At 38.2% G+C, this 27,153-nt stretch overlaps 1 protein-coding gene across 5 annotated transcripts; it reads left to right on the forward strand.

The window, feature by feature from the left end:
- The first annotated feature begins 3,222 nt into the window (after positions 1-3,222).
- On the forward strand, positions 3,223-20,448 carry socs5a (suppressor of cytokine signaling 5a). Of its 5 annotated transcripts, none has more exons than XM_084135910.1 (2): positions 3,223-3,265; positions 14,617-20,448. In XM_084135910.1, the coding sequence occupies exon 2, from the start codon at positions 14,636-14,638 to the stop codon at positions 16,220-16,222; it is 1,587 nt and encodes a 528-aa protein (XP_083992036.1). In that variant the 5' UTR covers positions 3,223-3,265; positions 14,617-14,635; the 3' UTR covers positions 16,223-20,448. The 5 variants fall into 5 exon arrangements, with proteins under 5 accessions (XP_083992036.1, XP_083992035.1, XP_083992034.1 ...); XM_084135909.1 differs by lacking the exon at positions 3,223-3,265 and adding an exon at positions 3,736-4,116; XM_084135908.1 differs by lacking the exon at positions 3,223-3,265 and adding an exon at positions 3,747-3,897.
- Positions 20,449-27,153: the final 6,705 nt, after the last annotated feature.

The raw sequence follows: 27,153 nt of genomic DNA on the forward strand, positions 1-27,153 counted from the left end.
ATTATTAATGTTTTAAAGCTTTTAGAAAGTACATAGAAAGCTTTTGTAACATTATCTTAACTGTCACTTTTGATTAATGTAATGCATCCTTGCTGAATAAAAGTAGGCAATTACTTTCTTTATTTTTTTCCTCAAAAAATAATCTTACTAACCCCAAACTTTTGAACTGTAAGCCTAGTGTATAATGTTAAAAAAGCTTTCTATTTTAGATAAATGCTGTTATTTTGAACTATGGTTTGTTTGTAATGTGACTTTTTTCATGTATGACATTAAAATTATTTTTAGAATTAAATACATAAATAGGTTAAGCAATACAAATGTGTTTATGTCTGATAACCTTTTAAACACAAACTTAACTGCAGACACTGAAATGACGTACACTGTGTGATACAGTACAAATATTTTGAGTGTCCCTCATTTTCCTATAAATAACCACGATTGTCCCGCATTTTCCTTTTCTGAAGTTGGCAACCCTAACTGTCACACACACACATGCAGGAATACAAACAAACGCAAGCATGCACACACACTGACATCCACACGCACAGACACACACCCATACACACACACATACAAATCCACATGCACAGACACACACACAAACACACACGCGCACGCATACATACACGCACAGACACACACACACACAGACACACACATACACATACACACACACACAGACAGACATGCACATACTACTACTTTTTTTAGGTATATACATAAACACGCAATACAGCCAAATTGCTCCAAGTCATTTCTTTTTGTGGAAAGCCAGTGCAGGCCTGAGCGGCGGTCATATTTTGTACCGCCATGCGGTACATCTAGTTATTGTAATGTTATGTGCTTTGAAACATTAGATAGTTTAACGCCATCTCTCATGACACTTTTGTTCAAGTGTTGCTCCCTGCTGTACGTGTTCATGTGTTTTGAAGGAGGCGTGGCTTTGGAGATGCTCTGAAGGGAGGGTGGGATCTTATGCTTTCAAATCTAAATCGCTATTGCTAGCCTCTCCAAAACTTGCCTATCCTACCTTTAATGGCAAGAGGAATGTTTGGAAATGTAAACTGATATTTCCTACTAACACACTAGAGCAAAAGATATAAATAACTGGCTTAAAAAAATATATATATTTGGTGAAAATACTAACGTGCTTGGGCACTTCTACACAGCACTGTATATTAAAATAGAAAGCAGTTATTTTATATTGTAATATTTCACAATATTATTGTTTATTATGATAAAATAAAATAAAATAAAAATCTTACATGCGTAAAGGGACAGGGGCTTTAAAGTAAAATGACAAAACCGCACCATAATATCACACAAATATGATTAAAGAGTAGATTGGAGTATAGAAATCTGGTAAATCCTGTTTTATACATGGCAACACATGTAAAATACAGACCGTTTCTTCTTGGCAGAGAGTATATTGTTACTGAAAATATTATTATAAAAAAATATATATTATTACTATAATTTCCTTACTTTAATGCTGCCTTTCATTCTAGTGTCATGCCCTAATTCAGTGGAATTTGTGTTTCAGCCAAAGATCTTGTTATTTCTCAGTTCATTCACATGAATTCTCAAAGCTAATGTAATGACTATTAACAGTCATTGATCTAAAATATCCATAGAAAATCTTATTAAAACAACTCACTGTTTTAAAAGTCCTACCTTAGACTGGCATCACTGAAAATGGAGATGTACTGGAGATGTACTGATGTACAAAAAACAGCATGTATGCCTAGCAAAATTCATTATTATTAACGGTGCAACTGATCAGATTAAAATTAAGTAAAATACCAATCATTAATCGCCCACTAAAAACAACAACAGCAATGTACAGATATGTCTGACTGGTGTGTTGTGGTTAAAAAGGGCATTTTTATGTTTTAAGCAGATTAAATCAGTAGAGGGCACTATATCACTTTTTAAATCGATCTTTAATATGGAATTATTTCATAAAGGTCAATTAAACATCTTTGCATGATATGGGAGGTGAGGTGCTTTAAATGCACTAAACTAAAAGCATGAAACCTACTGCATGACATTCACATGGATGTTTCTATGTTCCTCCATTCATTAGGTTGGGATAATAGAGCTCAGAGTTACCTTTATAGGATATTTTGTCGGTTCCGTCCAAATGTTTCCAAAGATCTAGCAATTAAAGAGAAGTACAAACAGAAGTACTGAGCACTGTTGTATCACTGTTATGAGTAAGGTGGGAGAACATTTTTGCCTAATCTTGCTCATGTGAATATTGCTGACTTGGACTTTCTAAAGTCGCATACTTCTATAATCCACAAAGAGCCATATGAATATCAAAGCCGCACATGCTGAGTATGAGTAGTAGTAGGCCTATAAGGAGATGAAAAGGAGGTTTTTAGAGTCCAAGCACACATGAACTTTACTGTAGGCCAGCAGTTGACACTGGTTTAGAGGTATTTTAAAGAACAGCCTGCCTTTGTCACACAACATAAACCCATGTCACACGACTGCATGAACGGAACCATGGATAAAGGGAGACTCACTCACATGATAGTCAAGACTGTTTAATTTTCTTTCAGCTACTCTTACCAGAACAGTCAACTGTCAACTTTTTTTCCCCTTTTTGTGATTTTTAGAAGTGGGCATATCATTTCAGTTTTTTTTTTCTACAAAGTAGAAAAGCAGATTTCATTACGCCTACAAATCCGTTATCGCACATATAAACAAAATCCAATCAATCTACATTGTTTCAACGTCGTGAGTAGCCTATCACGACGTAGAACCAATGTAGAACGATTTCAAAAGTAATCTTTAAATTTTGTTCGGATTATTCTTTCTATGCAATTATATGGTGTCATTGTGGTTGCTCGTGTCTCTAGTCTGGTCTAACGTTATACATAATCGCCCTACATACACTAGATAAAGAAACACGTTATGCAAGTTACGATCCGATCGCGAGCGTCTGTTTTTATGTTGTCGGCAGACAGTTAATTTGTGTTTATAATTTCCACTCAAACTACCCGCTATAGATCCTGAGGCTGTTGTCTATCACTACTGTCAGTGTCTGGGCTCAGTAGGCTGGATTTAGTGATGTATATGAATCTTGTACGATTCACTCTTTTGAATCGGATCTCTTTTTATGCATCTGTTGAACCGGTTCACAGCTGTCTCAACGATTCACAACTCAAATTGTTCGGACATGCCCGATGCGCAGTATAAACCGAAAACTAAGCAGATTAAGCAGACAAAGTGAACCGAGGATTTGATGAGGCGAAAAGTAAGTTAGCCTACTTTAATAACCGAAATGCAGGAATGTTACAAATTAAACGACCTAAAACATCTTCATTGTAGTTTTAACAGCATATGTCAAAACCGTTTTGGATATAAGTATTTCATTAATATAAAACCTGTAAAAATATGAATTAATTTTAGGCTAAATCGTGGATGCAACAAACTGAACTGAAATACAATATTACTAGTTAAAAGTTAAAAATAGGCTATATATAATTATTTATTGTTTTCTTATGCAATGGATAATAAACCGTAAACAATAAACACTATAAACTGCAAAACGACCAAGTATTGGCGTAACGTTAATCACGTGAAATAACGTCTGAATCATTTTTGAGCCGATTCTTTGAAACAAATTGTTCAAAAGAACCGAATTACGGAATTGAGTCTGACATCGTTTCACTAACTGGAATTCGAGCGGGGAAGTGACGCTTTCTCCCAAAGTCTTTCCCCATCCGTATCCGCCGGAACACAGAACTTCGCGCAATTGGAGTCCCTTGATGTCAGTCAAGAGCAGATTTGCCACCACCTCTCCTGATTCTCTTCTCTGCTGCACTTGGCGACCATATCGGCCGTCAGGGAAAGAAATGCCATCGGGATGAGGAGATCGTAGGCCATGTAAATACAAAGTATAAAATGTTAACGATTTCATCGACACATCGATGTGTTTGCTTTTCGAATATCGCAGTTATGGTCCCAATAGTCTCCCGTCCGTGTGTTTTATCCACCACCGTCTCTAGCCTCGGGAAAATGTACCCGACTATTCTTGGTAGCATTTTTTTTGCAAACAAAAGAAGACACCCGAAAAAGCAATAAAAGAGCACGACAGAAGGATCGGTGAGTTCATCTCTCCGTGTGTTGTAAATGCGTATCGATTATTGTATGTTATCGCGCATGTTCGATGGCTTTTTAAGTAGTTTTTTTTTTCAGTCGGCCCCCTTTTCTAATGTCCGAAGCCGGTTGAACTAAAGCAACCAGGAGGAATGTATAGAGATATTTAAAATGACGTACATCGAGTTATTAAGCACAGACTTAACGTTAGATTAATATAATTCATGATATACAGTAGTTCTAATATCAGGTAACGTGCATAGAGGATCATGAAGGCAGCTAGAAAAATACCGCTATTTCCATGCCTGGATTGACTAGGCTACTATACATACTTAGACTCGCTGCAATGTTATTGCAAAGGCCTATCATTTTTGTCACGAAGGGTTAATGCATATATCAGTGAATAAAATATGGCCTCTAATTATTTGAATGGGCCTAATAAGCACATAAAAGTATTTAGTTTTATCTGAGGTGTATCCCCATGACATCCCATGAAATTACAAGATATGTCAAACAATAGAAATACTTGGCCAATGCCATTGAGTAAAACCAACCTGAATTCAGTTCTATGGTATTAGTATTAATGTAAATGAGATAAACCTTTGTGTGGTAAAGGTCATTTTTAACACATTTCTTACATGTAACTATTTGTGCATGTAAATTGTATAAATTGGACACTAATTCACCAAGCATGAATTTTATTACCACGTAGCGTGTATTTTATTTTAATGGAAATACATTACCTTTTATAGGGGCAACATTTTATTTCTAACCATGTAAAATGTTCTTCCTTTGTCAAAAACTTCCAATTGAATCTGTTACAATTATGGCCATTACGTGTGTATCAAGTCATGAAATTAAATATGAAAGAAGCTAAAAACTATCCATACAAGACTAGATATCATAAGACATTGAACACTAGAATATGCTTTTGAGACAGATATATGACAGCTGCAGGACTACAGTGTCTGCGGAGAAACAAAACCCATACTGAATCTATTAATAGAAACTCCTAGAATATGTATTATAAAATATGTCAAATGTTAGATAACAGATAAATGTACTATGTCCTCCGCATTTTAATATCTGGGATGTTTTTGTAACTTCCGGAGGCAATTTGCCCTGAGCCCTGGCTAATTTCTGAATCTAGTCAGCATGTATGTTCAAATGAGTAAAAAGTGCATTGATCCAAATGTATTTAAGTTGGAAATGTTACTCAACATAGGCTTAATGCCTATCTATCCTTTAAAGGGAGTTGTGGGCCATTGTTGCATAAGATACACAGTGGTGTAACCTCCGCTGGCCCATAAAACCTCCAGCTTTACAAAGGTCTGGTTTCCAGAAGTGTGGTTTGTGGAGATTGAGGATGCCTGGGAACATTTTCTGTTTCTGCAAACTTCCTGACACCGCTAAAAGCATTTGAAATATTATCTAGCTAGCTCAGGGTATCACCGATACATTTTCTTGACACGCAAGACAATTAGCCGAGAGTGAGAGACTGCAAACTCCTGCTGGCATATTTCCGTGTGCAGAGGTTAAGGCCTGCCCAGATATTTTAGTTGTCTTGAGCGGGGCTTATACGTCGTAACAGACGTTTCCTAGAAAGCTGCTTCACTACACTTAAGTACATCAGTGACACTGTAGTCCTACAATAAGGTCTCATTTGTAATTTGAATGCATTAGCCAACACGAGCTAACAATGAGCAGTATATTTTTTACAGCATTTATTTAATCCTCTTTAATGCTAGTTATTAGTTAATAAAAATTAAATTGTTCCTGTTCATAATGAATCATCTTTTGATTTTAGAAATAATTCTGTAAATGACGAAATTAGCATAAGATAAATAAATGCTGTAACTAGTGTTGATAACTAACAGATGAATTGAAAAGTAACTTCCAGGTGGCTAAGTTATATGGTTCATACTAGTCTCAAATACCAATGCTAATAGATTTATTTCAGTTTTTTATTTTATTTATATTTGAAAGAAATTAGGAGATTAAAATGTAGGCTATATTAACTGTTCAAAAGTTTGGGGCACTGTAAGATTTTCTTTAAGTTTTAAAGTCTCTTCAAGTCTGTTCACCAAGCCTGCGTTTATTTGATCAAAAATACAGTAAAACTGTAATATTATGATATATAAAAAAATTGTTCAGAAACCAGGCTCAAGAAACGTTTCTTATTATTATCAGTGTTGAAAACAGTTGTGCTGCTTAATGTTTTTGTGGAAAACATGCCACATTTTTTTTCAGGGTAGTTTGATGAATAGAAAGTTCAAAAGAACAGCGTTTATTTAAAATAGAAATCTTTTGTAACATTAAAAATGTCTCTTCTGCTGATCTTTTGATTATCTTATTGCATCCTTGCTGAATAACAGTATTAATAACTTTCCAAAATCTAATCTCAAAGTCCCCAAACTTTTAAACAGTTAATGCTGTTACGTTTGATATTGATACAAAAATGCATGGTTTTCCTTTAATCACATGGATCATGATCAATATTATTTATGGATTTTAGCCATTTCATGCGTTTTCTCATACCGTCAGAGACGAGCATACTTTACATCAAGTAGTTTCCGCAGTTACTGAAGGTGTGTGTGGTCGATAGGGGCTCTTTCTCAATCTCAAGTGGTTCTCAGACTTTTATCAGAAGAGCTCAGGCATGCCTGTAAACTGAATTTTAGCGTGGATATTTTTTTCTCAAGTGACTGTGTAGAGTGTCTGTCCAGCATGAGGACGAAGCGGGCTGCTCTGGACTGCTTCCTCTTCTGGCGCGTGGGTGCTAGAGATGTCTGGTGTAGAGTTTGGCTGCAGTATCAGGTGAAGGGCGGCGAGACCTGGGAGGGGGGACAGAGGGGGCTGGGCCCACGCTACCAGGAAGCAGAAGCTCTGGGCAAGGCTTGTTAGCGTTCTTGGTAGCAGAAACCCAAGCTGAGCAGAGAATAGCATAGTATTTAATGGGCTGGTGTTTTGTGATCTGGTGCCAGGATTCATCCGCAGACGCTCTGGTCAATGGTGGAACAAGGGGAACAGAAGAACAGATCCACTAATACGCTCTAACTGGTTAAAGCAGAAACGCTAGTTGTGGAGTGTCCTGTAAGCTGCAGAGTAATGAGGATTTAAACGGGTATAGGTACAGAGGTGGTACTTGTGTTTTAAATAACATTTTAAAGTTAAATGCATCAATATTGTGCCTTTTGAGAGTTCAAATTGAGAAGGTTCAACTTTTGTTCAAAGTGATACCATGTTTTTGTAAAAAGTCTTTGCATTGACTTGTACCTGGACTTTAAAGTATACTCAAATCTCTTTTTAGTTGTGATATAGCGCCTTAGTCTATATGCATTGCATTCACTCTGGTGTTTTAGGAAGCCAAATAATTAGACTATAATTAATAATAATAATAATAATAATACCTTTATATTATTATTATTATCCGTAATACATTTGTATATATTTTAAAATAAATGTAAATTAATGTAAATTACTTTTATTACTTTTGTCCTAATTTCTTCACTTGCAAGAGATACAGCCTTGAGCTTTTATTTTGGTGGAAAAATGCAGTTGAGCTTTTATTTTGGTGGTCCACAAAAATATTAGATATGTAAATGTGAAAATAATAGTGGCCGCTTTGTTCCCAAATGCATATAAAACTCAATGGAGTTTTTTTGTTATGTGAAGTGTAAAACTTCGGTTCATTTGTTTTCGGTTCATTATGAAACCGTGTGGGCCGATTAGACTCTGGCAGCCCTCCAGAGTCTAGGTAATTAATGGGAAACACATAATTCTACTTTTTCATAATGCAGTTTGAATCAGCAATCCAGCTATATCCTGATTTAAACTGCATTTGAAAAAGTAGAATTGAGGAGCTAAATGTTCAATTTGAAAAAGCTATTCATAGTATTTCTGTTGTTTCTCACAAACCTCCATCTCATTGCTCTGTATTACTGCAGTGCATGTGATTGTAAAGGCTGAAGTTTAAAATGTACTATGTAAATGTATAGGAAAAATTATTAAAACTAAAGATGGTTCTGGCTTAATGGTTTGCTGAATATTATGTAATTAATAGTTCAGATTTATTTTTATTCTAATCTGTAGTCATTGGTTCAGTGTATGACTATAGAAGTATGAAGAGTGGAATTAATTGTTAGTTGTTGTTTTTTTTTATGGCTGCACTTTTTTTTTTTTTTTTTGCTTATAATTGAATTAAATATATAAAATGGGAAAACTAATTTGATGTCCTAAAAAGCTAGACTTCCATTAAGAACATTAATACATATATTATATAACACTTCATAGATTTTTAGGTGGAAATGTATTGTCATGAAAATGTAAGAAAATTTTGTGTTATTTACAGTGGTGTCCAAAAGCTTTGTTTATTTAGACCTGGAAACAGTTTCAGGATAGGCCACATAGTTAAATATTTAAGATTTCTAATAGCTTTCTTAAGAAATCAAAAATGTGACATTGATAATGTGAACTCCTTTATAGAGATAGTCGGATGTTCTTCCACTGAAGCACAAGATACTCTTTGGCTCATTCTGAAATCATGCTGGGAACGTGATCTTTTCTTTTTTTAAATGCTCTAATTAAGCAGTTAATCCAATAAGTAATGGAAACATTTGTGTTGAATTAGAAGCATTTCCAGTCACTGTAAACCTGAATAAGTTGGCAAAAACTAAAAGAAAATTAGTTTTATAAGCACAACTAGCATATTTTTATTTTGTAATCATACATTTTAATTGATCTTAACTTAATTTGAGTAAGATAACTCAGATATTTAACTTAAAATTATCATGTAATCTCAATTTAAATATTTTTAGTAGTGGAAACATAACTAGCTAAAATTAGCTAATTCAGTAACTGCTACCTTGCTAATTAATAACACAATGCCTTGATTAGCATAGCAATTGCTGAATGGGGCAATATAGAACATTTAACAAACACCCGTTCTCCAAACCAAGCTCATGCTCCACTCGTCACCATGATTGTAACCTCTCAAAAAACCCAACATAACAGCATAACCTTTCTAAATTAGCATAGCAAAACTTGAAACTAAATCTCCCACTTAACCTTAATCTTGCACACACACACACAAAAAAAACACACTATATAACACTTAATTTTATCATTTACTCTCCCTTTTGAATGCCATCGAAAATCATGCTTGGAATTGGAAATCCCAGCCCAGTTTCAGTTAAATTTAAGGTAATAAAAAAAAAAAAAAAATGAAACATTTCCAATTACTGTACTTAAAATGTGTCAGTTTCGTTAACTCAAAAGAAAAAGTTCTAAATACACATAAAAGTTATTTTGTTTGAACAAATTTGTTTCATTTAAGTTTGCCCTCCTTAAACTAATTTATTATATTATTTTGTGTGTTAGGATTTACAGTGTATATGTTGCCTAAAGACTCCTGAATATCTCCTTTATTATCTGGGTATCTCTTCTGAACTCCAAAATATTCATTTATTATTAATAAGTTATGAAATAAGAATGTGTACACACAAGTATTTATATTTATTCTCAGCATGTCATTCAATCTTGAACTGCAAATTCTTGGGTAATCTGAAATGCACCATGGTAAACTTGGCTGTTTGGGTATGATTTCCACTTAGTTGAGGAGGAAGGGGAACTTCTTTTGCCAATATGCTGTCTAAACCTGTTTTTGGGCCAAATATTTTAAAATAGTTTTGTTTGTTTGCCCTTGGGGTGCGGTTCTGTCTCTTAGCCACACAAGGGAGCCCCACAGCCAAACGTGAGCCTCCCTGTGTCACATGCAGAGTGAAAGAAAACATTATGGATGGAAAAGCACATGTTGCCAGTTCTGGCAACTGATCTTTTGCCTGTTGGGTTTCAGAAGGCAGTATGTCGAAGATCTCCAGCTGGTGTGTTTTTGGAAGTGCTTGACTTAAGGTGATAGATTTGGCCTTTGAGACCAGAGTGCACTGTGACAGTAATCTACATTCACTCTGGTGTGCCTCCCAACCTGGTTTGCCAAGGCAAGGTTATATAGGCCTAGGATCAATTTACCACAGTTCTAATCATTTCACCAGTGCTAACATTGCTCACGCAACACTTTTTGTGCAATAGTGTTTTCAATATGTATTAGTAAAAAAAAATGACCCTTGACTTCATACTTGGGACAAAGTTTCACAGAATACATCTTAATGAACTTTGTGACCCCTTTTCATGAACTCTTCTGATCACCCTGCACCACAATTTTACAAATGGTATGCAATGCAAGTTCATTCTGGAAGTGGAGCAAGGTTCCTGAGTTTGGGGGAAAGGTCAGGCTTGTTGGCCTCCATGTATATTGTCGCCACAGCTGCGCTGACAGATTTATGGCCATCCTTTATTCTCTCAGACTGGCTTTGAAAGGGACAAAGACAGTGAACCAAGAGGGAAGAGGGGCAGAAAAGACGGACTAAAGATGCTGAGAAGTTAATAGGCTTTTGCTGTATGCCCTAATTTGCTGTACTGACATTGAGCAGCAGGTTTTTGCAGATGCTGTTTGAGCCAAAATGTCACCATGTCCAGTACTAAGAAACATGAATGAGGGTGAGGGTTTAAAAGTACAGGGGTATTATGACTTGCTTTCCTCTTTTAAATATAGCTTGTAAATCATCTAGTTGTAAGAAATTAAAACATATAATTATAGCCATTTTTTGTAATTAATGTACAACTAAATCTTTAGGGGCCACTAAGGGCAAGCTCACACTACAGGACTGTAAGACAACAAGGTTTCTTGTAGGGATGCACCGAAACTGAAAATTCAGGATGCACTTGGCTGAAAACTGAAGGAAAAAAAATAAATACAGAATACAATTAATACATTTTTAAATTTAATTAAATAAAAAAATAATCTTATTTAATAATCAAACCTCAAATAGCTAAAACGTATTTGTACAAACATTTAAATTGCACATAAGGCAGTTTTTATATAATCTTTTTAATAACAGATTTGTTTCTACTCTAGTTTGTTTTCATGACGGATTTATTCAAACATACATTAAATAATGAAGACATCCCTAACAGGTTAAGTAAAATATAATTAAAATGTAATGCAATGCATATATTTAGCAAAATTCTCTTTTCTAGAGGGTTTTTTATTTCACAATGTTGACTATTGTAGTCAGACAATTGTATTTACACTGCAAAAAAAATCTGTTTCCATAAAATATATAAATATCCTAAAACTTATGTTTACCTTTTAGGCAAAATTGCATACATAACTCTTATTTGAAAAGTAGGCCTATTTTATACACTTTTGCTTTTATGGATATTTTGATATATTTATTCTAAAACAAGACAAGGATGCTAAATGATTTTTAGCAATGTTATGTGACTGCACAAATGGGATTTATAGTCTGTATTTTATATTTTCCTAATGTCTTGTACCGTTAAACATGGTATCACGTGGATATGAATATGCATATGGAATTGATATGCAGATGAGAGGACATGCATAGTGAAACTAGGCGTTGTAGGCAACATATATGGTTATTTCGGGGAGGAGACGGGGTGAAAATGCATGTACACACAATCTTTCACTGACTGGGTTTTATATGGGGAATTTTGTTTTGTACATTTGTGTGTACGTGCACTTTTAGTAAGAAATCTGCGTAAAATTTTATGCATGAGACCCCTGGCCTTGACTGGTCATAGAAAATATAGTCCTGACTGGGACTTGATGGATTTGAGACCAAGTCCGATAAAGACTGACCTCAGACAGAGACCAAGACCATATTTTTAGCAGCGTTTGGATTCGACTTGGGCTAGTCTTATCTGGACTGAGTACTACAACACTACAAACAAGCCTTAAAATAAATTCTTTAATTTAGAGAAGCAAAGTGTCAAAAATCTTACTGAATTTTTCAATTTCAAGCATTTTAACTCTACCTGCATTCTACTTCCTGTTTACTTCCTCAATTCAAATGCAGTTCTAAATGTTGCACAAATTTGTCTGCACTTCCCAGCCCTGATCAATATCAGAATCCATGCTGATAGAAAATCGATGACTGGTATCAGTAATAATTTGGTCCAACTCAAATATGTAGTGCATTTACACGACACCCAACAGCCTCTAAACATGACACCTCTCTTCTTCCTCTCCACCATCTGAGAGAAGGTGAATAATACACTGTAGCTTTCACCCACATGACCTACATTCTGTTGTTCATTTTATCAGGAGACTTGATGAACTATCATTAATTATTTATAGAAGTTTTTCTCTCTTGTTCAGTATTCTCTTGTTGTGACATATTTTGCGTTAAATAATTGAAACTCTTGGTTTTTTTAGTATTATTTTTTTTTTAAATCTCTCAGCTTTCTTTTTCCATAGAAAGACTTGCACTTGGTTTTTACAGCTTGCTTTGTGTTCATTGGTGGAAAGTTCATCCAGAGTTCATGTGCTCAATAAAGAAGCTACTTTTTCTGAGCACAAACAATCCTTAATCCACCTGGATTCACTACTGACTTTTTGATGACTCCCATTTGGCCTGTTCTGGCATTTTGGTCTGGTCTAACATGGTGTTGATTTTACAATTGTTAGTAGTGGATGAACAGTTAATGAATTGTCCCAAATACAAATTCATGCTGATGTTCGGAAAGAGTGTATGAGATTCTTTTCTTTTTTTAAGATTATTAAAGCCAAAGCCAAATCAAAAGTTATTTAGTGGCTACATAATGATTAAGGAAGATATGATTTACAGAGCTCATGCAAAAACTCTCTCAGTTCATTAACTGGTTAGTGCTCTGCTATGGCGGGTCAGAAAAAGACAGGCCCAGACCAGCATTGTAACTCAGCCCACGGCAGCATGTTGACTGGGAGCAGTTCCATGAGTTCATTTTTAGCGCTGGCCTTGAGTCTTAGTGTGTCTGCCTGGCAACACTTTAATCACTTAGGCCCTGTTTACAACTGGTATTAACATCCGTCTCGGGTGATCTGGTTCCAAGTGGTCATTTAACCAAGAAAGATTGCTGTATACACCTGGAATTAACATGCGTCTACTGTTGCAAGTTGTGATTGCATGTCTTATTGAGTGAATATCACTGCATTTTGATAAAGCACATCAAATGGCGCTTTTCCACTGCATGGTACGGTACGGCTCGGTTCGGTACGGCACGCTTTGGCGCTTTTCCACTGCATGGTACGGTACGGCTCGGTTCGGTACGGCTCACTTTTGGCGCATTTCCACTGCATGGTACGGTACGGTACGGCTCGCTTCGGCTCGCTTTAAATGGTACCACCTCTGTTGAGGTTCCAAGCGTACCGTACCGATACTAAAATGTGACGTGAAAACACTGCAGATCACTGATTGGTCAGACAGAATCATCACTACCAGCGTCATTGTATTTACGACACGAGACACTAAACCCGCTAGATTTAAATAGCCAGTAGACAACAGCCAGCGCTGTAGCGCCTGTTTTAAAAGTATTTGCTTTAAAAAAAAAAAAAATTAAATAAAGAGTATAAACTTCGAAAAAAGAAATGGCTGAATCGTGGTCAGTGGACGAGGTGCAGACGTTCCTCTCGTTGGTTGCCGAGGAGTGGATGGGGAAACACAGAATGAAAAATTCGCATTTAATATGATGATATCATGGCAGTAGAGACGGCAACTACAACGATCAGCCCCACCCACTTTGAAGCGGTACTAACTGCAGTGGAAAAGCAACCGAGCTAAAGCGAACCGAACCGTGTCGTACCGAGTCGAGTCGTACCACGCAGTGGAAAAGCGAAGCGAGCCGAACCGTTCCGCGCCGAGTCGAACCGTACCGAGCCGAACCGAGCCGTACCATGCAGTGGAAAAGCGCCAAAATAGTAAAAGTTTCACTTGATCTCTGCTTATTGCTATTTGAGTATGCTAATATCTTATTTCTATATTAATTGATATTCAATTATGCATGTTTCACATGATCTCTGTAACTGCATTAAGTATGCATACAATAGTCTGTGATGTCTGGTGATTGTATATGTGTGGGCTTTTCCAGTTTTGCTGATTCAACATATTTTTAATTCCACTGAAGATGAGACCAAAAAGACACATTGCCATCCTCATGCGTAGCCTATACTTTTACACATGTATATGTGTTCAAGTTAATTCACGAGCAATATAGACTTTTAGGACATTCGTTTTTTTTGGTTTTATGTTGATAAATTGTTTTATACTGGTAAATCTTTTATATTTTTGACACATTTTAAACTAATAAATACTTTGACATTTTTTTAAATGTTGGAAAATTTGCTGTTAAAAAGATGGTTTATTCAGTTAGACACTGTTCTTTTTACATTTAACACCTATATTTAGCATTATGAACTTAATTGGATTACTCAAGATCAATGTGTAAACTGTCTTAGTCACTTAAGCCTTTGATATCTCACAGTCCCTCACACTCACATGCACACTCTTGTGTCTGCCTTTTTTTTTTTTTTTTTTTTTTACTAGATGGTGTCCATCTCATTGTTTTTTTTTCATCATGTGCTAATGGAAGCCTGACTTTTTGTTCCAGGTCCAGGTGCCCCCACCTCATGGAGAAGGTTGGCAAGGTGTGGAGCAACCTGAAGAGGGGATGTCAATCTCTGCTCCACACAGATGGGGGTTCTCGCGTTGAAACGGCACCACAGCTTCAACAGCAAACAGACATGGTATGCCACGTTGTGGACAAGGCCCAGGGAGACAGCACACTTGAGGCCGCCAGTCCCTCTAGCAGTGTGGCAGCACTCCCACAAGTGCCATGGGGGACCAGTGGGAGTGTGTCACGACGGGGCCATAACTGTGTAGCGGATGTACCCCAGATACTAGAGATCACAGTCGAGCAGGATACTGAAGATGCTCGTGCTCCCCTGGGTGCCCGCAGAGATTCTTATTCACGTCATGCACCTTGGAGTGGAAAGAAGAGACACTCGTGTTCCACTAAGGCCCAGAGTTCTCTGGAGACCACAGATCGTCGATCGAGCCGGTCTCGGCGCAGACATGGGACTGGTAGTAGCCGTGAGGAGTTGGAGTCGGGAGCAGCACGCTCACTACGCCAGCAGATCCATGATACAGTGGGCCTGTGCCTCCCATTGCGAGCATCCTCTCGAAACACTCACCTTCCACCACCCAAACGTAAGATACAAATTACGGAGCTGATGCTGGAGACGTGCCCCTTCGCACCAGGATCAGATCTGGCCCGAAAATGGCACCTCATTAAACAGCACACTGCACCGGTCACAGTGACAGCAGTTGATTCGTCCTCGGATGCCCCTGGTGCTGCCTGTGCATCACCGGAAGATGAGGAGGAGCGCTTGCGAGAAAGAAGGCGACTCAGCATCGAGGAGGGTGTGGACCCACCTCCAGATGCCCAGATCCACACAGTGGAGGCCATCACAGCCCCCCTAGCTTCTCTTTATAAGCTGGGACCTAAGCTGGCCCCTGGAATCGGTGAGGGCCTAGGCGATAGCCAGGGGGCAACAGCAGCTAATTGTGACTCTGAGGACGACGACACCACCACTCTTTGCTTGCAAGCTCGCAGGCCCAAGCAGCGGCACACTTCAGCTGAGGGCCACCTGAGCAGCAAGCAACCGGGGCCTTGGAAAGTGCACACCCAGATCGACTTCATCCATTGCTTGGTTCCAGATCTGCTGCAGATCACAGCACTTCCCTGCTACTGGGGTGTGATGGACCGCTATGAGGCTGAAGCGCTGCTTGATGGTCGGCCCGAGGGCACCTTTCTGCTGCGAGACTCGGCTCAAGAAGACTATCTGTTTTCCGTTAGCTTCCGCCGCTATGGCCGTTCGCTGCACGCACGCATCGAGCAGTGGAATCACAACTTCAGCTTTGACGCACACGACCCCTGCGTGTTCCACGCAGCCACCGTCACAGCCCTCTTGGAGCACTACAAGGACCCCAGTGCTTGCATGTTCTTTGAGCCGTTACTCACTGTGCCTCTGCACCGGACCTTCCCATTTGGCCTGCAAAGCCTGGCTCGAGCTGCCATCTGCAATGGGATCACCTACGATGGCATCGGGGCACTGCCACTGCCCCCTGCTCTGCAGGACTACCTCAGGGAGTATCACTATAAGCAGAGGGTGCGCGTACGCTGGCTTGAGCGGGAGCCAGTCAAGGCCAAGTAAGGCAGGGCAGATACTTCTCAGCTCTCCAACAGGAGTAGTCCATTCAGCACTTTGCAGAAGTGGAGGAATTACAAGTTGTTTTTTTTTTTTTTTTCTTCTGGGGGGGTGGATGTTCGGGGATGGAGGTATGAAAGGAGGGACCTGAAACTGAACACAATATATAAGCTTCTATCATTATTTTTTGTTATCACTTTAACAATCAAAAATTACAAATACAGTGGCTCTCCAATGTGCACATTTCACTACAGCTTATGGACTAGGATGACACAGCAGAGGTCTTGGTCAGATTTTCCCTTCTCCCTCAGTTCCCACGGCCTTGCTCTAAGGGGGATCTGCAGATACAGATATTTTCGTGCTCCTCCACTCTTTCACTGCTTGACACTGGTTTTATAGCCATTTCCATTCACCTCCCTGCCTGCCCTTAATTCCCTTGCATTCAAATTGCATTGTTAATGTTTATTCAAAGTAATATTGTGGACAAATTCTGAGGGGAGGGGGAAATGAAAGGTAATGTTCAAATATTGCTTTTTCCAGCTTTTTTCATCATCTTTAGCTTTCATGGTGCTCTGTCAGTGGTTCCCATGGTAACATTCTGTGCTCATTCCGTGGTTAGAGGCATTCTGGAGCAGGAAATAGAAAGGCTTTCACCCTGCTCATGGAGAATGAGGCAGTGAGATCCATGAAAGATGGATTGACCTCAAACTATGTATCTAGACAGATTTTGGAAATGCGTTGCAGTGAAGAGAAGGGCTCTGTAATGTTTAGCTTCCTTGCGCTTCCGGGAAGCGATAAGGATGATGGTGCACAACATGATGTGGTGTGATGTGAGAGCGCTTGGTTTTCAAAAAACATTGTTACTCACACTCTGCGTTCTGTTGCTGTCAATATGATTTGTAATCATTAATTCCTATCACTAATTGCACAGGGGGGGGGGGGGGGGGCTGGGTGACTAATTCTGTATCGTCTTTTTTTGTATTGTTGTGAATGGTCTATCAGTGCCCTTGAAGTTGGGCACTGATTAAGAGCACTTTAACTTAACTGTGCTTGTGTTAGTGGGTGCAGCAGAAGCGATACATAAACCTGCTATGCTGGGACCATTGTTGTTAGGCATAAACACCCTCCTATATACAGGAATAAACACTCACTTTGTTTAACCCATGTTGCTCTAGACAGGACAGTAGGTTTTGAGGTCAGTGCCATCAGATTTGGGTCAAGCTGACTTGTTTTGTGAGACCTGCTTAATTTAAATGATTTTAATAATTGATGAATAATCTTTAGTACACAAGGTTAGCAGACTCTTTTTTTTTTTTAAGCAACTAGGAGAAAGGTTTGGAATTTTAATACATGAAGTAAAATCACATTGTTGGCCCCCTAGGCCAAGACCAGCTTATTGATCACTTTAGAATCAGTCAGATCCACACTTGAATTTCTTTAAATACAATGAGGGATTCCAAAAAGTAAGTATAGAGAAAAGGACATATTTATAACTCTTGTGCTGTTTGCCCCATTTGAGAAAAAGCTAAGATCACTTAAGCCAGCGATTCCCAATCCTGGGGTGGGTGGTGCCAGGACCAAGATTGGGAACGGCTGACTTAAGCAGTCTGCATACATTTAAAGCGTTAAGTATATCATCATGGTGCATTCAGTGGATTTGTTACTAATAGTGATCCAATTGGAAAAGACATGTTTTCCAATGACCGTTTGAGTGACAGTGACACCGTTAGACATCCTCTTCATGGGCCTGGTGCTGATGTGTGATGCATTTTGAATACTGCTAGGGATACGACTATTGATCCCCACATCTTTTTGACTTTTCAATTAATGAGATCAGGTAGAACTGCCAAATGCTAAGCTCAGGCTCACAACACCTTAACAGCAGGGTAGTACAGTGCAAATATAACCAGCTTTGTGTGCTTGTGTGTGTGTGTAAGTGTGTTGCACTGACTCTGACCTCAGTCAACCGTAAGAGACTTCTGCTGACATGAAAAGTCTGTTATATGCTCCTCCCAGGCAACACTAATCCACAGTCTATCCTGATGCATTTCAAGTCGTCTTCCTGCACATTATCCTGTTGAGTCTTTTTTCCTTGCACAAAAAAGGATGTCAGGATCATCCTGGGAAGAATTCAAAGACTTGAGGAGAGAACTTTGGGGTGACATCACTGCAACCACTGCGTGGTTTGATCTCCCTCACCACCACACCATCTCTTTCTGTTGGGTGTGGGTGAGATTTGTGCAATTTAGACAGAGCCTCGGCTTGTATGATGGTTGTGAAGCAGGTTTCAGGTTGACATGGCATCTGAAGGGGCCAGCTGTCCTGCTTATTGCTCAACTGTAAAAGTGTCATGCTTGGCTTTGCTTCAGACACTCCTAACTGCACTAACCCATGAAACTTGACGTGTACCTACCTATACCTGTGTACCAATTTTCATCAGGGGTGGAGCATTTGCTCAGTCAGATAAGGGTGGAGAAGAGGATCATGGTGCCTCTTCTCTCCCCCCTATAGTTCTCCCTAGTTTTACTAAAGGCATAATGGATTAAAATGGATACCTATCACACACACACACACACACATATATATATATATATATATATAGACAGATTTTTTTAAATGAAATATTTTTTAATATTAGTAATTTATGAAATGCAATAATCTTTTTGGGCTTGGCTATAATGGTGAAAACTGATGTGAATTGTCTGAGAAATGGGTCTCCTTTGAAATTGTCTTCAGGTTAGAATCATTCTATTCACATTACGACAACATAGGATGTTGGTGCAGTGTGTCATAAAGGTGTGTGAGAGAAACTAGATAAATGTGACCAAAGGTTTAAGTTTGGTGAAAAATTGTTAATGTCATAGCTTTCTCACAAAATTATTGCTAAAATGTTCCAAGATAAACATTTCGAAGTAAAAAATAATCTAGTTTTAGACCCTAAAGGTGCTAATTGGCTCACTGTATGGATTAATTAACTTTCAGAAGTGCCTTTTCTTAAATACTTCACCCTTTCCTCAAGTAACCCAACTTTAGTGGTACCCAGTCTGGTTAATTTGCATCTTGCAGCAAAATAAAGCAAAACGCGACACAAACGTATGCATTCGTTTTTAGTTTTTATACAAGTGTGTTGTATGCTGAAAGAAAGTTCATATTATCACGAAGAATTTGTGAACAAAAAGCTTTTATTCCTCTTGTTTTAGTATCCAAATTGTTAAGGTCTGGGTTTGCTGTTTATCTGTTCACCAGAACAGTAGAGTTAAATGTGATTATGAGATATTTATAGTTCATCAGGTGTATGATTGACTCAAGTGATCGATCAGCACATGTAAATGTGCATAGATGGAGACTTTATCACAGATGGCCACAAAGCAAGATGAAAGGTCATGACTCATGACATCAGATGTGATACTAAGGCTTAGATTGGCAGTGTTTGGCCTCACACGATATTACCTGTCAATAGCCTAGCTGGAGAATTTCTTCTAGAAAATAACAATACTATGTTAAAATGTTATAGAGAATGTTGCAAGCCATTTTGTGTGCAGAGCCTTGCACATTACCAACAGGAAAAGCTTTCTGTTCAATTTGATATGTTTCTGTACACAAACTATAGGGAGATTGTGTTTAGGCAGAAATAAAAGACGTGCTGACATGTATTCAATTCTGCTGGATCTATTTCAGATTCAATAATTAACAAGCATCACCAAGGTAACTGTGTTACCTTAAAGTTTGAATGGGCTGAAGGTGAGATTTAGGACTGGGTGCCAGGATGACAACACTTGACAATGATTACACTTAAGATGAATCTTGCGCCACCCATGACCTGCCTCTGAATTTCTGATTGGACCCTTGGGACATGCCCCTCAAGACACTTGCTGAAACATGCACCATGGTTCTGGAGTGACATGGATATCACTGTCTCTCACCATCTTATATGTTTTAATTTTTTTATACACTGCGCAAGGTTTGTACTGTACAATGTAATTACTCGCACTCAATGTCCTCTCTCTTATCTTTCCTTCATTCTCTCTTATGTACAGTAAATGGTCCCTACACCCAGGCTGTTACTAAGTTGCTCTGTTGTATTATTATTATTATTTTTTTGACTTTGGGTAACAGTTTGCTGTTTTTGGGGCCTCCACATGCCCCTCTTTCACCAGTAGCTGTCACTCTTGGTGCTCTTGGCTTATGCTTCATTGTCTTAATATTCAAAAATAAAAGTGTTCTATGTGTAATCTGTTTTCCTGTTTTCCTTTTGCATTTAGCACACGGACACCAGATTGGATCTTCTAAATTTGATATTGAAAATTTTCTGTGAAATTTAAATGCCACCTCAATGAAATGGTTTGAGATTAGTTTTCAAGTGGTGGATATTTTTTTTTAGTTCTTGAAATGATTCATATTTATATTTTTCATATTTAACATTGTATTACAAGTGCTAAAAATAGTAAATTACCCTTTTTTGTGTTATTGGTTGGCCTTTTGTACTTAGCCTACTAGCTTAGCATTGTGCTAACAGGTTAAAAAAAAACTTGATTAGCTATACGAATTAAGATGAAATGAAAATGTGCTACATTTATGATCAAACACTGAGAAAATGGCTTTTGCGTGACTGGAACTGATGGAAGTGTCAGGTTATTTGTTTCTGCAGTGTGTTCTGTTGAAGTCGGGTAAAAATAGTACTGGGGAAGTTTATCTGCAGCAGACCTCTGAATAACTTAAATGCTGCATTGATTGAGGAAGAGAGGGAAGGTAGGATGGAGGTGTGAGAAAAAGATGTAATCTCTCAATCTAATGCACTAGTCACTTCAAACCAGTGTTATGTAATGCACTTCTGTTCGGGACACTTGAGGTCAGTGGGTAAATGTTTGGGGACTTGCAGGAGTTCAGCATGGTTGGAGTCTGCCTCAAAGACACTGTACTGAACTATAAATATACCCAGACATCTGGGCATCGCAACGGTTTGAAGTTCACAGTAAGGTTCTCATGATCTTGTGTTAGCCAGGTTCATCTGGTCTTGTCATCCAGCTTAAACAAGGTAAGAAAAGAATAGTCAACCTTTTTTAGTAGACAAGTCACCCAAACATTTCATTATTGTAAAGATTCTTCCTGTCCTCTGCTAGAGTTACTTTGACTTGGAAAAAGAAAAATCCTGTTAATTTACCTTCAGGACATCTCTAATGCTCAGTTCTACCCCCTTGTGGTTAAAAGTACCTTTCAAGCAACCTGACCTGCAAGTTCATAGAAAAGGTTCCAGGTCACTCGCCTCTTATTGCTGGGCCCAACGTTGCGATCCTATAATATGTTGTCGGTTCATCATTCAGGCTTTGTCTGTTTTACAGAAATGGGGAGGGCAAGGGTCGGGTTGCATTCTCTCCTCTGCACGCCATGCCATGTCTGGCTGGATCTTGTGAGACATCCATGTAGATGGCATTGAGTTACCAGACATGCAGTAATAACACGTAGTAGACCTATTTATCAAACATTCATCATCAAAGTTGTCCGCTAGAAGTATAAGTATGTTTTCTAATCTAAAAGGCAGCTGGATTGAGGTTTATATAGTAACTTCCAAGAAGTAATTTACTATTCTAGGAATTCAATCATGCCAACACAGAGATGTAGTGCAACTGTTCTCTCTCTCACACACACAGACATACAAGTGCTGACAGGAGCAGGTCACATTTGAAGGTCATATTGAGTTTTGATGTGAAGAGCAGAGGGCTTTTGTGCCATCTGAAATGCTGCACTGTAGTCTTATGCAATATTGTCAAAAGACATACAATCATAAATAGCCTACTTTGTGGGTAAGAAGAAAAAAACTTGACTATCATGACTTCTTAAAGTTACAGATAACTTAAAAAATGAATATTCTATCTGTTTTTATTGTTTATTTCAATTATGTAGGCCCTATGTCTGTCTGCCGTTTGTGGAACACATCGGGAACCTTTTAGGCTACTGGTCAATTTTCCATAGAATTACAATGAGGGACTGATTTCATGCTTCAAAAAGGATGGAAAAGCGCCATAAAAGTGTCAAGATATGACCTATATGTCTTCTGACGGCATTCAATATCTTACCGAAATGTATGTTGTTATTCGCTTGGCAGGTATAACGAACAAATCATTATTTTGATCCAGATTCCTTTATTGAACCGTTTGCCCAGTTATTCATTCACGAATCGGATTGATCCGGTTTTCAAGTTCAACTTGACAGTAGGCTACTGTTCACTCACTGAAGGGAAATGTAGGCCTATATAGCTTCAATTTCGATCTGTTCTTTACTTTAAAAGACCTATATCAAAGGAATATTATGCACTAGGTCATTTGAACCACTTTCATGATACATTTAAGATATTTTTGTGACCATTTTGAAGCCTCGGTTGCAATTCGTACGGGTTTGAAACGACATGAGTAAGTTTGAGATATTAGAGTGGTTTCGAAGTCTTCATTATTTGTGTTTCCTTTTGTGTCCAGCAGGTGTCGGTACAGTAATAGGAAAAGACAGAGAGGGCCTCATTTATCAATCTAAGGTAGAAACGAGCGCAGAAATCACCTTACGACAGGGTTCACCTGTGATTCATGAAAACATCGCATGCCGCCAAGTCCCATCGTACGAATGATGTACGTGGCTCAAAACAATCTTCATTTCAATCTCACGGCCCAAAATTGAGAAGACTTGCCCCTAGAGGGCCAGGCCAGGAAGAGGATGCAATCTCAAAAGAAATGGATCTAAAAACACCCGTTAACCTCCTAATTACAATTACATGTATGTATACAATTTATTAACACAATTTAAATACTGGTAAATAAAATGTAACATTTAAAAACATTATAAACTATAGGTTTTATTTCCCCTTAAATTTTAACAGTATTCAGAAAAGAACAAGAATGAACAATAAGTAGGCCTAGCTGTACAATTATTAAATTATAAAATAAAAGTGGGCTATAGTGGCTTTCATTAGGCTATAAAAAACATACAAACGTCAAAGTAAAATGAATTTAGGCTATTTAAAGCAAAACGGAATCCAACTGTTTCCATATTTGCGATGTAAAATTTGGTTGCTAATTTATTATGTAAACCAAGGTTTTTAAATCTTTTAGATGCCACGGACCCCCAAATATGATCATCCCTGTATGAGGTACCCCTATCCTAAAATTTATAAGGCATCTGTCTTTTATTAACACCCAATTTGTACACATGAAAAATGAATTTCATAAATCTAAAAAAAAAATTCAGTAACATGATTAGCCTATGTATTTTGTTCTACTCACTGTAGTAATTATATGTAGCCTATTATTTATTTATTTATTTATTTATTTATTTATTTATATTAATCACATTTATAATTAATTTATTTTAATCTAATTTAATAGACTAATAACCAACTAATAATTTTTGCTACGGTTCACATTCACACAAAAAAAAAATCTGATTTATTTATCTAGATCTAATTTATTGCTTGTTCCACTATTCAAAACATCCTTCACATGGGCTACACCCAAAAATGTGTTTGGTTGGGCTTTATGCTGAATGTACAGCGGGGCCGTTTAAATTGAGCAGAGTAACTTTTATGTTTGGTTGACTGCACTTAAGTTTGATGATGAATGGCTGAAATGTCAAGGCTAGAACTGATATGTTGTACGTGCCGTTTTTTTTTTTTGTTAATCTGTTCATTATTTAAAGTCCCCTTGTGGTGAAAAGTTTTTAATGTTGTTTATATGTCTATGTGGTGTTTTAATATGCTTTAAGATAAACCATGTGCAAATTCACAGATCAACACCAGTCCGTTGCTGAGTATTTTCTCTTTAAAACTTCAGTGATCTAAAGACAATGCAGTTTGAAATCGCTGGTGTTTCTGACGTCACAAACTACTTTGTAACCAATCTCGTCAATGTGCCAGCGGGCTTTAGAAGTCTCGAAGGGATGGCAGGTGATGCCAGGTTATCCCGGTATATTTTTCGTTCGGTTAGATTTAGCGATATATAGCGGGTGTATGATGTATAGCCTACGATGATATGATGAACTATATGCCTTTCTCTACTGACGTTCTGAGTTGTTCATAGCGTTTCGGATGATTGTTGCAAGGCAGCTGTCTGACTCTGAGATTTGTGATAAATTTGTGGTATTTTGAATGGGTCACAGACACCCATCTATTTTAATAAAAAAAAATTGACATACTAATCTTGTCGTTTAACGGATAATGATCGGTTAATGAGCTTCGGTTGTCAGTCCAGAAAATAATCTTAATGAACAAAATGCTCTCATAATTCACCAGATTTACTTTGCTGCACGCAAGGTCATGCAACTCAAAAACTTGCGTACACGAGCTGAGACCTGACGTGAGATTTAATCGTATAGCCACCGGTCACGTCCATATTGATAATGCCAAGTTTTGCGTGGAAACGACCGTACACCAAATTTTCTGTCGTAGGCTACGTTTGTTTGGTAAATGAGGGCCAGAGACACCACTTCTCCATTGCAATAAGGGGATAAGTGCTGCATGTTGCTCTGATGCCATATCTTTACTATTAAAGTAAACTCTTTGACCCTTGTCCCATCTTCTGTCTTTCCTTTCCTGTTTTTTATTGGTAGCCTATATGTGACAGGTTGATGTGGACCAAACCATTTGGAGTGTTAGTATGCTGGAATTTTCTTTGGATGAAAAGCTTACACGATATATAAAAAAAATGACTTGGATCTTTCACTCTGTCTCTCCTGCCCTGGTTATATCATTCCCACCCTCTCCTCTACGTTATCCTTTCTCCCTCTCTCTCCTACACTCCTCCAACCATATGTGATTAGTTTAACTCTTTCCTCGTTGGCACAATGTGACTCAGCATAACAGCTCACACTCGTACTAGTCCATGATCTGCACACTGTATGTGTGTGCCTGAGTCAGTTGTGTTTCATAATTATGGTAGGAATACAATATTTTATGCCTTTTCTAAGACCTGGGATCAGTTCAAAGACACAGCTTTGTAGAAAGCATGTCAAAGGCTGAGAGAGTGGTCAACTGTAGACTAAGTGTTCTCAAGTCAATGTCGCAATGCAGCTGCTGCACGGATGCTGTTGCTTAGCAACCAGCGCATCACCAGAAGCTGCTTGTGGTTATGCAAGTCCCTTCTCTCTTTCTGTCTGTCCCTTTTGATTCATCTTCATTTGTTTCACCTCTGGGCTTTCTTCATTAGGGTCTTTTTTGCCAGATCTGCCCTAAAGTCTGTTTTAATTTTGATGACAAACAGTTGTCTGTCTGACATAAAGAATGCCCAGGTACATCACAGACTCATGGACTTTGTGATGGGTGGATTGGATGCAGATTGTGGGAGTAATTGTCTGAATAGGGAATATTTCATTTTTATTCTGTTGTGTGTATGTTGCATGTTGTATGTCGGCTTGACTTTAGACCTCTTTATCAGATCAGACTATAGGTGTCCCGATTAACTAACTGCTAGTTGCTGAGCAACCACTCATGATGGATTCATGTCTGTTTCTTGTAAAACTGAACAAACAATCAGATAAAGAGATGTCAAATAGACAGTCCAATAGTAATAACTAGATTCTCACATTATAGTAAGATAGAGGGGATGTGGTATTTCCCCTCAGTTGAAAACGTGTTTGTGTCGCCGACACTGTTCTGGGTGGTTGCTAGGTCATTGCTATGTTGTCCTATAGTACTTTGCTAGGTCAATGCTTGGGTGTTCTAGGCTTACAGTTGTAGTCGAAATTATTCAACCTCCATTGCAAATCAGGTTTATTGGCAAAATTTACAGACTTTCAGCTGTTTGCAATGAACAATTCAAACAAAAGTCATTGAAATAGCTTACACAACAACTAGATAAATGGATAACAGACATTTTTCAAGTGAAATTCAACTGAAAATGCGACTTTTAATGTCTTCTGCAGTCTCAAAATTATTCAACCTCTTCATGGCAAGCATCTTCAGTACTTAGTAGAACACCGTTTGCTGTTATGATCTGCTGCAAACGAGATGTATAATTCTGAGGAATCTTATCCCATTCCTCATGAGCAATGGCCTTCAGTTCAGTAATATTCTTGCAACCGCCTTCTTCAAATCCCATCAGAGATTTTCTATGGGGTTCAAGTCAGGTGACTGTGATGGCCACTGTAGAATCTTCCGGGCCTTCTTCTGCAACCAAGCCTTGGTGGTTGCCGTCACTGACGGCATGACGTTTTCTCCTAGGATTTCCTGATACTTCATTGAATCCATCTTGCCTTCCACACGCTGTAGGTTTCCAGTGCCAAAGGATATAAAGCAGGCCCAGAGCATCACCAAACCCCACCATGCTTAACTGTATAGGCAGAGTGTTCTTTTCTGCATATGCTTCATTCTTCTTCCTCCAGACATACCGCTGATCCATAGGACTGAAAAGTTCTGACTTTTCTTATGCTTTTGGGTCACTAGTGGTGCACGTCTTGGAGTTCTGGCATGCATTTAGTATGCGCCTTACTGTGCAGCTGAAACCTCAGTGCCTGTTGCCACCTTGTTGCAGGTCTTGTGCAGTCGCTCAAGGGTTTTTCTGAACCTGCCTTCTCAGAAATATGGTTGCAGCTGTTGATAGTTGCCTTTTTCTGTCCCGAGGTAGTGTAACCACTGTTCCTTTAACTTTGATCTTGCGAACTATGCTTCCAACGGTGTCTCTATGAATATTTAGAGCCATCGCTATCTTTTTGTATCCTGTTCCTTGTTTGTGAAGGGTGATGATATCTTCTAACCATCCATCCATATCATCCAACGTGATGGCAAATAGGCTTTCTAACTAATGTAAATAAATATTTACATAGTATAATACTGTAGTAGTAAATTTATTTCTCCACACGTGTCCCGCATTGTCCCACATAATCAAATGTACTGTCCTGCAACAGTGCAATAACCAGGTGGTCACCTACATATATGAATATCTTTATTTGCAATAGACTTA

Source organism: Abramis brama (genome assembly GCF_963993115.1).
Source record: "Abramis brama genome assembly, chromosome: 14".
In the NCBI taxonomy this organism is placed as follows: domain Eukaryota; kingdom Metazoa; phylum Chordata; class Actinopteri; order Cypriniformes; family Leuciscidae; genus Abramis; species Abramis brama.